Source organism: Morchella sextelata (genome assembly GCF_020137385.1).
Source record: "Morchella sextelata strain SCLS chromosome Unknown scls_9, whole genome shotgun sequence".
NCBI lineage: Eukaryota > Fungi > Ascomycota > Pezizomycetes > Pezizales > Morchellaceae > Morchella > Morchella sextelata.
In genome coordinates, this window is record NW_025408624.1 from 1,206,265 (window position 1) to 1,219,409 (window position 13,145).

A 13,145-nucleotide genomic window follows, 5' to 3' on the forward strand; every position below is an offset into this window, starting at 1 on the left:
ATTTTTGTAAAATCTTATTTACCCGTAAGGCTAAGATAACGTATATTAATGTAAAAGAATACTTCACGATTAAAGATTATATAGTCATTATTTTCAAAGATACCTTATATTGAAATAAGCGATCATACACCGCGTAAGCCTTTTGTGAACTAATGCTTAATCGCTGGAGTTCGTCGTTAGAGACTTGAAATTAGAATAAGCAATATACTACCCAAAACGGTGATATTTGCCTTATTTGAGCCTACCCTAATGATTATTTTTTTACTGCTTCCCGCAGTCAAGTAGCTGCTGGACCTGGGTTTCGTAGGGCTCGGCAAAGGCTCTGCGACTGAAACCCACCACCAACGACGCAAGCGAATCCCCACCTCTAGGTGCATGTGTAACTGTTGCTGCTCCTACTGCTCATCTTTCCTCTCTCCCGCCTTGGATCCTTTCTCTCCTTCCTCTACACCACTCCTCCTTCTTTTCTCCTCTGGACCTGTGTCCTTTGCCATCTATCCGTTTGTCGACCTTTCCAATCTAATCTACCCCTCCATCTTCCAAGCCTGTGTGTCTCTCTCCTCTGAACTCCTTAGCTTCGTATACACTCTCCTTCGACCTCTGTCTGTATAAAGCTCCCACCGGATCCGCCCCTCAAAGCCTTCTCTTGACCTGCATCAGTCGACATTCCGCCTTCAAAGCAAGCCTCTCAGATCTGGAAAAAAGCTTTCCCTCGCAGAGTATCTTTCACCGATCTAGTCGTCCGAACTTTTGCATTATTCATATTTCTTTTGCAATAATTTTTACTCGTCATGTCTGGTCATTACCCCGGCAATTATGGTCAACAATCAGGGTACCCAGGGCAGCAATATTCATACCCACCGTATGTCATCCACTTGCCTCATGTTTTATGAACTATGCTTGTTTTATCTGAGTCGCTAACATCAATCTCTCTACTTATGTTAGTGGCCAACAACCACAATACAGTAACTACCCTGCAGGATCGCCTCAACCTCCTCCCCAGGAATATTACCCACCGCAAGCTTCGCAACAATACCCTTACAATAGTGCACCGGTAATTTTCCTATTTTAAGAGTGACGAGTCAAGGGGAATTTTGGCTGATCATTAGTATGTCTCAGCCGCATCAGCCTCAGCAACAATGGGCCGGACATGGTTACCCTCAGCAACCTGGTTTGTAACTCTTGGGTTTATATGTTTTGGGAAGGTTTTTTTTTCGTGGGCATAAAATTGACTTGACTCTTTTAAGCTATACCTGTCGGGAATAATGTTTATCAGCAGCATCACATGGGCGCAGGAGCACCACCAGCACCACCTTCTGGGCAACAATCCTTTGGAGTGCCTGGAGCGTCACAAATTGGGTACGAGTATGGCCCGTGCACGGGGAAGCGCAAGGCGCTCTTGATCGGTATCAATTACTTTGGTCAGAGGGGACAGTTGAGAGGGTGCATCAATGATGTCAAGAACATGTCGACTTTCTTGCATCAAAGGTTCCAGTACAAGCGTGAAGATATGGTTATTTTGACGGATGATCAACAAAGTCCTAGGAGTCAACCGACAAAGCAGAATATTATTCAAGCTATGCATTGGCTAGTCAAAGATGCCCAACCAACTGACTCACTATTTTTCCATTACTCTGGTAGGTCCACCCAATAGTATCTGAGACAATGCAACAGCACTAACACTCTACCTAGGCCATGGTGGGCAGACCAAAGACCACGACGGTGATGAGGGTGATGGTTAGTAAACTCCCGATATGGAAACGATCCACAGTCTTGGCATTCTATACATTTACTAATCCGACTATAGGATATGATGAAACCATCTATCCAGTAGACTTCCGTTTCAATGGTCATATTGTTGACGACGAGATGCACAGGATAATGTATGGCATACTTGATGCCTATTCATCCTCCCACAGATGCTGACTTGAACAGGGTTGCGCCGCTCAAACCTGGTGTCCGCCTGACGGCAATCTTTGACTCTTGTCACTCCGGATCGGCGTTAGACCTTCCTTACCTATACTCCACTCGCGGCGTTGAGAAGGAGCCCAACCTTGCGAAAGAAGCAGCGACTGGTCTTTTCGATGCCCTGCAAGCATATTCGAGAGGTGATCTTAGTGGTGTTGCTTCTTCAGCTCTTGGTATTTTCAAGAGAGCTACAAGTGGTAGGGGTGCCGAAGAGAGGGCAAAAAGAACAAAGACATCACCCGCAGATGTCATTCAATGGTCTGGATCCAAGGATAGCCAAACTTCGTAAGTCGCTCGCACATCCGGGGATTATTGGTTGAGTCTAATTTGTTATTTTTAGTGCGGATGCTACTGAGGCCGGAGAGGCTACTGGTGCTATGAGCTACGCATTTATTCGGGCTCTAAGCAAGAATCCTCAACAATCTTACCAGCAATTGTTGACCAGTATCAGAGAAGAGCTCGCCGGGAAATACGCTCAAAAGCCGCAGCTCAGCTGCAGTCACCCACTAGGTAATGACGGACATCCCCTTGATGAGTCTGAGATGGAGTTCAAGTTCTGAATTTTATTTGATATTTTCTTTATTTCTTAATATTCCTTTCCCCCTTAACAATATTTGGAAAAATCATCTTATTTCTTGTTTTCTTACTTTTTCTTTCATATCTTCATGTTTGTTGAGTGGATCTCATAGCATATTTTTTGTCTACTTTTTTTTACCTTTTTCTGCCTTCACAATTACCCCCTTTATCAATCCTTTTTGTTTTCTTTTTGGGAAAAATACGGTTGGAGTCAAGAACGAAATTTTTAACGTGCGTTGGGTCTATACAGATACGAGGCTTCTCTACGTCATGTAGACACGAAATTTTCGACTACAGGTCATCCATCATCGAGCGACCACCGTCAGCACTACGGCATAACGACGGTTACCGAACACCTCTGGTCGCCATTTTCACCGTTGCATTTACTCTACTGAATGCTAGCGGTTTTTGATGTATTTTCCAAAGACTTGATGCTTTATATGTGGAGTTGGTAAAGGGACGGACGATATCATTTTCTTTTATTTTCTTTCTTTGTTTGGGACCTGGAGTGATTTCTATGTTGCTATTTGAGGGACATTCCGTTTTATTTCCTTTTTCCTTTTGATGTATGAAAAAGGGCAATGAGTTATGGGCTCTGGCGGCTTTCTTTTACTGTTGAGACATCGGACATGAATCTAGGATATTGATTATTTTGGTTGTCATATCCCTTCATTTTTCGCTTTACGATTATAGGCAGGGTTTGGTTGGCCCGCGTTTACAACTGAAGCAGAAATGTGAGATTAACGAACTGACACTCAAACACACGACACCTCTAACTCCAATCTATGGCAATAATAGTCCCGTTTCCGTAGGCCTGAACCACTCTTTCGTCAGAGCCTCTGAAACCTCCTGTGCCCCCTGTCTTGCGAGTTCTTGACTATTGGCTTTACACTCGATATACACTAACGATTCTTTCGGTCAGCACAGCAATCCTAACGAAAAGAAGAAGAAAAATCGGAGGTGCTTATTGAACATTGATCTCACTTTTAATCTTAGGCTCTGTCCCGGACCCTCTTACAGTAAACCTCACACCACCTTCCAGCTCACAGGTGATCATCTGCGAGCTTGAATCTACCGGCAACAATGGTTTCTTATCGACAGTGGCGGAATCAAAGCCCTCTGTTAAATCTCTCCACCAAGTTATCCTGCGGTTTCCTAGCATTGTAGGATACGGGTTGCCTAAACCCCGTATTCCCGCAAACACATTTGTTGTCAAGTTTGGATCAGGGGAGATAAAGTAAGAGTTTGCACTTTCAAAGTACCCATACTTTTTATACAGTTGCTCGAGTTTCGCATGCACAGTGAGGCCCTCGTTAGCCCATTTCTGCGCCATCGTGATGAAAACGGTTGCTGCGGCAATACCGTCCTTGTCATACACCACGCGGGCAAACATGTATCCTATTGCCTCTTCAAAAGCATACAACGCAGCATATCCTTTTTCTTTGAGTAATAGAGCTTGATTTCCAAGCCATTTAAACCCAGTAAGTGTTTCTTCGAAATGAAAACCCTCCACAGCGGCCATAGCATGTAGCATCTGGGTGGAAACTGTAGATGCCAGCATGGCGAGTTTTGATATCGGCTTGTCAATGCCAACCGCAGCTTTCCGGTAGACATCTAAGGTGTGTGCGGCGAAGAGTACACCAAGTTGGTTCCCTGTAAATACTTTCCATTCCCCGGAAGGAAGTTTCTCGGCGGCAGCGAAGCGATCAGCGTCTGGATCACTAGCCAAAACGAGATTGATATTATTCCTCTCTGCTGTGGCAACCGCTAGATCTAAAGCCCCCTTTTCTTCTGGATTTGGGAAGCGGACCGTAGGAAACTCGGGATCAGGTTGAGCCTTCATAGAGAAACTTGAGTACAGGTACAGCTAAAGAGGCTCTCGATAGAGGGAAAAATGTGGGGGGTGGGGGGTGGGGGCACTGACTTGTTCTTGAACTATAAACATATTTTCAGTCAATCCCATATCTGCAATTGCGCGTTCCATGGCTGCTAGTCCGACACCATGCATAGGTGTATAAACAAATCTCAAGGGTTTCCTACCCATATCATTTTGGCTGACATGTGCTATGCCCCTTAACGATTCGAAGTAGGAACTCTTAGCCCTATTCAAAAGCTCTGTCCTATCCACATCACTGCTAGATGTTTCATATAGGTCCCAACTTAGAGGGAGTATGTTCTTATCGATGTGTTGCGCTATGTTTTTGTCGTGCGGTGGGATGATCTGGCAACCATTTGACCAATATACCTTGTACCCATTATCCTTTGCGGGGTTGTGGGAGGCAGTGATCATGATACCCGCAGTCGCATTTAACCTGTTGACGGCAAAGGGAACGAGCGGCGTATGCACCAATCCATCATACAAATAGACCTGGTTTCCCATGAATAAGGACTAATTATATCGGGAAAATTCTCCGGGGAACGATTATTACCTTAACTCCCTTGTTTATCATCGCGGTAGAAGCTAAACGAGCGAATTGGGAGCTATTGTTGCGATGGTCATGGCCAATCACAACTGAAGGGCTGCTAGACTGTTCTTTAATATAATCTGCAAGGCCTTGTGATGCTTGAATAACTGTGAGGTCGTTCATACGCGAGAAGCCGGCTTCCATTCTTGCTCTAAGCCCTGATTTCAATTTAGTCATGTGTAGAGCTTGTGGTTTTTAAGGGCCGGAGAGAGCTTTAAATCTCACCAGCTGTGCCAAACTCAATTCCTATCGTTTAGAGGTTTTGTTAACTCATAAATTATTCTAGTAATAGTGCTACAGCGCGAAAGGGGTTATGTACGATTGCGGAGCCTTCTTTCCAACTCTTCGGTATTCCCTGCCTCGAGGAGTGATTGTATTTCAGCTTTGGTTTTCTCATTCTAAAACAGTTAGAAAATTAGCGGTCGTGTACCGATGTATGAGGCATATGGGAGAGTTATACTTTATCAAGCGAAAGCCACTGGGCAGTAAGCTCTTCAATAGAAGTCATAGTGAGAAGTAAATATTGTGTTTTGGGCTGAAAGGTGCGAATGAGTTGAAAGACGGGGGCCTCTAAGGATCTTATCTTATCCCCTTGCATATGATCGGTCCCTGCGTGCAGTCAGCTGATGACGTAGCACGGGAGAGACCGAGATTCTCATCGGCCAATTCCGTAGGTAAGTCGCCGAAATATTATGCAAGTGAGACAATCAAGATCCAATCACAGTATTTGACCTGCAATGATTTCAGCGAATATTCTAACTACATAGAGTACAGTATCATTTCTGGGAATCGGCCAGCAGCTGAGTGATCACTTATGATCATGATCGACCCGGAATACAGTCGCAACTCGATATGCCGGAACTCAATACACCGGATCCCTTGCTGTCCCGTACGAGATCCTCTGAGAATATTATTTTTCCTACTGCAAAATCAATTTGCTATCCCGGATTTTTTGCTATCCCGTACGAAATCCTTAGAATCTTGGCAATCCGGCATATCGAGTTGCAACTGTAAGTTTAAGGAGCATATATTTCCTTGATCGATTGACTCCACTTCACACATGCCTACATGTAGTTTTTGTGTCAATCGGACCCTCACCTCGCGCTCGATGGTCATAATGGCCATAAGAAAGTGTCTTTGTTATCCCATAATCCGGTGCTTAGATGCTGTCTATTTTGATAGAGTATTATAATTACTAAAAGAGGAAGGGTGGCAGCCGAATAGGTGTGTGATCCAGACACAAGCCACAGCTGAAAATACGCCGCCCGAATCAATAGGCAGCTTTAACGGACTATGGGATAACTACTTACTTGTATAGAGCTAAGAATCTGCAATGAAGTTTATTCTTCAGTGCATGTAGTCGGTCGAATGTGAACCCTTATAATTATATAAAGGAGGGGAGGAAGGCTTGAAATGCCTACTAGTTTAATTAAGTGTGAGTCCAACAAACGAACTCACAGCACACTCTCCACAAGAAAGGGCAATTGGCTTTCAGCAGGGAAAACTATAAATGAAGGGTAAATCCCCTCCTAAAGTCATGGATCCAGTCATTGTTACTAGTGACGTATTTGGCCCAGCACTGTCAGATCTAGGCCTAATCACAACTAATTTGTCCATAACTAAAGTTATTTATAGCCAAATTTGTACGCCAATGACCGATTTCCCAGTTTCACATGGTACTAAGTTAAAAACGTACTTGCATGTATCCATGTGTAGGTCATTAATCACTCTTTGTGGTGGTAACACCAGTTAACCCCCTAATAAGCAATATATAGTTTTTTCTTATAAGTACGTGTATATACATGGATTTGTCAAATACAGATGGTTTTAAGTCGAAAATACAGCTAGAACAAAGGTGGATAGAATGCTAGAAGCGCCAACATAGAATGTCACTCGCTCGGAGGTCGCCGCTTTAACCGCAAGCAGATCACGCTGACGAAGCTTTGGCTGACTAACATAACACAAGCCCCTCCCTAGCACTGATCCTCCCTAACTGTGATTTGATACATCTGGAACGACCACAATTCCTCTGCAGAGAGCCTGTCTCTCTTGCATCTTTTGACGGACTCGATTCGACTAACCTCCACATCTAGAGCTTATAAATAACTCCAACCTGGAATACGCATCTTCCAGGATGGCCGCTCGGGATCGATTCGGCGGATTCCCTACGGAACCAAACACCTCCCAGCTTCAGCGGTTTATACGTGTGTTCCTTCCAACCCTCTGAATCCCTACTTGTCACCGGAATCCGAAGTTCAAAGCTCAGATATAGTGCAGGAGTTCTAATGTTCGGTCTGTTTAGAGAATGCTTGCGACCCTGTGAACTTCGAGCCAAATTTGGCCTTGAATCTGGAGATTGCCGATCTGATTAACCAGAAGAAAGGAAATGCGTAAGCTCATCATCTTCCCTTATTTCCTTTAGTATTTAGTATTGGTTGGAGAACCTGCAAAGCTAAAACTGGAACTTCTTGGAGCTCAATAGACCTCGGGAAGCAGCAGTAGCGATCGTTAACTACATCAACCACCGGAACCCCAATGTTTCTCTTCTCGCAATTGCTGTATGCCACGATATCTGCCCGCTTCTAGCTTGGATTTAACAATTAGCACAGCTCCTAGATATATGCGTTAAAAACTGCGGTTACCCCTTTCATCTGCAGATTTCAACCAAAGACTTCTTAAACGAACTTGTTCGGCGATTTCCAGAAAAGCCACCACCCCGACCTACTCGAGTACAACTCAAAATTCTAGAGGCAATTGAGGAATGGAGGGGGACGATATGTCAGACTAGTCGATACAAGGAGGATCTAGGATTCATCCGAGATATGCATAGGCTATTGAGTTACAAGGGATACGTGTTCCCGGAGGTCAGACGAGAGGATGCAGCTGTTTTGAACCCGAGTGATGTATGTCATGGAAGTTTAGATTTCGGGGATTTCTTCTCAGAGAATGTGCAATTTAGCAGAGAGGCTAACTGATCCTGTTTATAGAGCTTGAAATCGGCAGAGGAGATGGAGGAGGAGGAAAGAGCTGCGCAGTCCGCAAAATTGCAGGAACTTATTCGACGGGGTACGCCAGCTGACCTGCAAGAGGCGAATCAATTGATGAAAGTCATGGCTGGGTATGACCTAGCTTCGAAAACGGATTACCGAGCAAAGGCGGCAGAAGAAGTTGGCAAATTGCGACAGAAGGCAAAGCTATTAGAAGAGATGCTAGGAAAAGTTAAAAAGGGCGACAATATTGGACAACAGGATACATTTGAGGTTCGTTTCTTCTCTTTGTTGATCATTTATTGGGAAGAGGATCTGATGGAAATGGAATGCCAGGAGCTTGCGAGTGCTCTGAAGACAGCTCAGCCAAAGATACAAAAGATGATCGAGGAGGAAAGTGACGATACTGACGCAGTTGTGAAGCTCTTGGAGCTCAACGACATCATCAACACTACTGTGGAGCGATATACACTTACTAAAAAAGGAAATTTGGATGCCGCAAAGGCATTGCCGCTCATCTCCGGCTCATCCCCTCCTCCTTTCTCAGAAGCCTCATCTTCTGCTGCAGCTGTAGAAACATCCTTGATTGACCTGGACAATGATTTAAATGGTGGCAGCGGAACTTCAGCAAATACAACTGGGAAGACTGGGTCGTTGGAAGACGACCTACTAGGTCTATCTTTCCAAGAAAGTGGCCCATTCGGCCAGGGTGGGGGAATTGCTCTTGGATTTGGCGCGAATACTGGTAAGTAGATATCAATCAAGCCCACCCCCGGTATATCCAAATCTGACACAATCTGCTCTTTAGGAATACCGGGTCCTCCATTGTTATCAACGACTGTGCAAACAAACACTGCCGGACAACAGAATCAGATTACACCATCTGCTTCTCCGGCACCACCGCCCGCTCAAAAAGTGCCACCACCCAGCTTTCCTAATTATACCTCTGCGTTCGCAAATCCTGCACAGCAACCTGTTGTCATTTCCTCGTCATCGCAGGCACCCGCATCACAGCACAATGGTACTACTGTTAACGATGACGACGAATGGGCTTTCACATCTGCTCTTCCACCTGGATCAGAACAGGCTCCTACGCGGAATGAACTTGTAATCCTCAATTCAAACTTACATATTCTATTAGAAGCGAACAGGCCTGTAACAATGCCTGATGGGCCGATATTAATCAAGGCAAAATTCTCAAACAACAACAGCCAGCCCATCCAAGATTTGACTTTTCAAATGGCGGTTACTAAGGTATACTTCTATTCCGTGAGAAAGAGGCTATTTCAGTAATGCTAACACCGATCTTCTCAGACATTGACCCTCAAAATGCAACCCCAGAGTGGCCGTTTTCTCCAGGCTCGTCAAAAGGACGGAGTATCGCAGATAATACGTGTAGAAGGAGTTGCCAGAGGTGCGGGCGGGGGTGTTAAGATGAGGTGGAAAGCATCCTACCGGATCGGGTCGGGTCCGATCAACGAAGAGCAAGGTGTGATTGAAGGTTTACCGGTTGCTTAAAAGGCTGTTTTTGTGAAGCGAAATGAAATGGGTGCAGTCTTTGCGCATGACTTATGGATATAGTTTCTTGTTCGGACAACATCAATGTAGTTGTGAAGCGTGTTGATATGTAATTAAACTATGATAATTATGTTGACTTAGTTATATGGCGGGTTGATGCGTCAACCTGAGGGCTGCTGATATAGGTGCCATTGCTTTCAGTGGGTTGGAAGGAACTTGTACACTTACAGTAGTCGGAATCAAGATAAGAATTAGGATCGTTGTTGGACTAGTGTGGTCCCTGAACCGGACCGGCTCCAAAGTTTTTGGCTCATTCACAATAAAAACTTTGATCGAGTGATTAATAGTGATTAAAGGTCGAAAAATATCCTCCTTGGTGGGTATGTAACCTGATACTTACTACATGTACGTAGCTACATGTAGTATATGTTCGAGCTATCACAACCCGTTGCCAAAAGCTCGAGTTCTAATATAATCCTTAACTAACTCTCCACAAGCTGAACCAATTCAAACTTATGCCCTGTAGTCTGCCCACAGAGCTGCCCGAGACAAAGAGACGGTAATACCTCGAATAACACCATCCTCATTGGGCATCTGCCTCATTTCTAGAGCGGGTAGGTGGCTTTGCATCGAAGGTCTCGAGATGCCCCGCAGCTCCCTGACGGGAGATTTTGGCATAGTTATCGATCTGCACTGTGGAGGTATACACCCTTCGAGGATGGACGTGGTATAAAGATAGCGAAGAATGCGCATTACTAGTCGAGGCAGCACACAATAAAGGCATTCAATTCTGCCCGACAGACGAACTTATGAAGGGCAACAAAATGAAGATGGGACGGGGACTCTTAAGATACGAAGAAGACTATGACGCGATGCGCAGTAGCTACGAGGGAAAGGATATACTTGGCCCGAGGGGCAAAGGGGGAAAAGAGAGACAACACAAATTGTTTTCTAAATAGTTACTTTTCTTTATTTTCTCTTATTTTATTTGTAAGTGGCGGTGGATGTAGGGTAGTTCTGGGGCAGTGCGATATCGTCATAGACTACGGTCTGCATACGATTAATGAATTAAACAAAAAAATCTGCACTGTGGATACATGTACTTAATAAAGGTGAAGCCCATATTCAGTGAGCCGAGTAGGCACAATAATCCCCCGTAAAACTCCCAATAACGCTATCATTATCTCAACTTAAACTCATAAACCGAGGGGTTTTTGAGGCCAGGAGTTTCGTCTACCAGGAGCAACACTCTCCTCGTGAACGGTGAACCGCTTTCGACATTCTTTCTTGACTCTCGAGACAAGGACTTCGAGGCCAGGCGACACACACTTCGTCCGATAGGCCATTGTCATTCTAATCTCCTGTTAGAACCGGCTAATAGATCATACTAGATCAACCTTCGACTCCAGCCCACTGTCACTACTATTCTTATTACGTATACTACTACCACGAGCACACTGTTAAGTCTAGCCGTTGACAGAAAATTGAAGAACGGCTTGACACTAGAGACACTAGAGCCACTAGAGCCACACGAGGAGATGCACAAAGGCGTGCATTTTAGTGCGCATGTGGCTTCTAAAACCGCTCTATTAATCGCAATGATGGGCATTGATGGCTTAGGTGGAAAGTGCAAGGTATAAATGTACATACTTCTACTTGTGGATCTCGACTACATGTAGAGGCGTTGGTGGCGACGTAAAAACTGCACTTTTATCAGCCAAGTTTTTAGAACTCTGGGACTATCGTGATTTCAATATTCACCAAAAAACCCTTAATTTTATTGTAGCTAAAGTACGATCACAAGCCATCACTCGCTCTCTATTCAGTACACGTAGAGCTCCGGGAATTGATTGATTGATTGATAATTCATTAATTGTAAAGTTCCGGGAATGTGGATACCCTATACGATGTAGTAAACAATTATTACTCGATAGACACTGTCAGCCCTACATCATCGAGAAAGGTTATTTGTCTACCTCCTTGGTAAATTAAACCAATAGAAATTTTTCCTAGCGCCGATGGTGAAGACTGCACTACTTCGATAGACTTATATGTAACCCACATATATTGCAATTAATTGGATGTGTACTCCGAAGAAGATAATTGGTTTGCTCTGAAACCCATGCACGTTAATCTTTCGTTAGAATCATGTCGATGATAAATCAAGTAATTACAACTATGTCGAGCCAGACTCATGCTCATTGGGGAGGTACTAAGTGAGTACAAGCTGGTGTACTGTACCTACTGCATGTACCTCAATCAATGTACTTCGCTTTTTTTCATATCAAAGCCACTGCTTAATATATAAGTAAGTACATGTAATCCATGGCCCCCTTATAGCTTAAGATTATCAAACATATTAACTTTCCTGAAAGTTCCCGGCTGGTGGTGCTATATCACTCCATTGAATTCTGTTAAAGTGTGGGAGAAACAGAATATCTAGTTGGTAGGTCTTCCCACTAGATTTTAGGATTTAGTCTATATCAACATCCACTTTGATATAAATATCTATAGCTACCTGCGAAAGTCTACAGGGAGCCTTCAGCGGGTCTGTACAACGAACCCGGCCTACTTGGGTCATAGTATATCACTCGCGAGAAGGATCCGTTGGTATCAACTAAAAGAGACACAGAGGAGGGTCTTTGTGCACCCTGGAACTTGGATTTATTACAAACGTCCATCAGGGAGGCATAAAACTAAGGATACATTTCTTTTTTTCGAACTGGCGATTGCACGGTTGCGTATGGTGTAGTTAGATAAATGTCCCACACATGTTACACTACGAACACAAAAGCATATATAAATAATATGCTGTAATATATGCGTGACTGATATTCTCTTTTTTTCTTTTTCTCACAAAAAGAAAGGATCGGCGAGACTAATAGTTGGTGCGAGGAGCGCCTTGAACCCGCTCATCTGGGCAGACGTCGACTCACATAATGTAGGTCTCACCGGGATTCCTTTTAATACATACTACATATCTATAGTTTAAATTTCTAAAGTTGTTTAATACCCGGTTGCAGGTCTCTAAAATCGTATATGGTATTCGTCTCTAGGTATACAAGTCTCTTTAATCTTCCTGAGGTATTTATTGAGGTTTATATATATTGGAGTACGTTTTGTAGACTACGTTACGCGTAGGTGGTTGTTGCAAGGTAAGACGGAGCGAAGGTGCTATCAAAGGCTTGGCATATTGTCTAGCGTGTATATTCCCCGCACTTCCCCACCGAATTGATTTAGTTTGGGGCCCTGATGATCGATATTTCATGTGACCTTTGATTATTTGCTGGGTTTCGTCCCATTTGAAATACCCTGCTGCCTGTAAATACTCTAAAACTAGATCGTGCAAGATAAGGTATAACGATATAACGATAACGTTATCTAGACTACAACCTAACCAGCCACTGATGACAGACGGGAGGTAGAGAAATCGAGAGATTATTTGCCTGTATTTTGCTGATCGATCTGTATATCCCGTCACTAGAGTGTAGAGCTTTAAGCTGACATGGGGATCAAAATCCCCCCTGCTATCTGAAACTAACTAATCAATACCTCATGTTACCACAGAATAAACATGATTACAGTTTTACCCGTATGTATGGGTCATCAAGCATCAGCGCGGCGCAAGGAC

At 44.0% G+C, this 13,145-nt stretch overlaps 3 protein-coding genes across 3 annotated transcripts; 2 read left to right on the forward strand and 1 right to left on the reverse strand.

Annotated features, from left to right (window-relative positions):
- Nucleotides 1–791: 791 nt before the first annotated feature.
- H6S33_012998 (uncharacterized protein) lies at nucleotides 792–2,528 on the forward strand (the record flags this gene model as incomplete). The annotated part of the gene is made up of 8 exons (XM_044844358.1): nucleotides 792–862; nucleotides 946–1,054; nucleotides 1,120–1,171; nucleotides 1,248–1,637; nucleotides 1,693–1,737; nucleotides 1,808–1,883; nucleotides 1,936–2,253; nucleotides 2,309–2,528. The coding sequence occupies 8 exons, from the start codon at nucleotides 792–794 to the stop codon at nucleotides 2,526–2,528; spliced, it is 1,281 nt and encodes a 426-aa protein (XP_044694707.1).
- Nucleotides 2,529–3,508: 980 nt separating this feature from the next.
- On the reverse strand, nucleotides 3,509–5,517 carry H6S33_012999 (uncharacterized protein; the record flags this gene model as incomplete). Its single annotated transcript, XM_044844360.1, has 6 exons — nucleotides 3,509–4,411; nucleotides 4,469–4,912; nucleotides 4,974–5,167; nucleotides 5,235–5,255; nucleotides 5,329–5,407; nucleotides 5,470–5,517. The coding sequence occupies 6 exons, from the start codon at nucleotides 5,515–5,517 to the stop codon at nucleotides 3,509–3,511; spliced, it is 1,689 nt and encodes a 562-aa protein (XP_044694708.1).
- A 1,626-nt stretch (nucleotides 5,518–7,143) lies between these two features.
- On the forward strand, nucleotides 7,144–9,514 carry H6S33_013000 (uncharacterized protein; the record flags this gene model as incomplete). The annotated part of the gene is made up of 8 exons (XM_044844361.1): nucleotides 7,144–7,213; nucleotides 7,312–7,399; nucleotides 7,492–7,567; nucleotides 7,619–7,912; nucleotides 7,997–8,269; nucleotides 8,333–8,741; nucleotides 8,805–9,250; nucleotides 9,311–9,514. 8 exons carry the CDS (start codon nucleotides 7,144–7,146, stop codon nucleotides 9,512–9,514), a joined length of 1,860 nt encoding a protein of 619 aa, XP_044694709.1.
- Nucleotides 9,515–13,145: the final 3,631 nt, after the last annotated feature.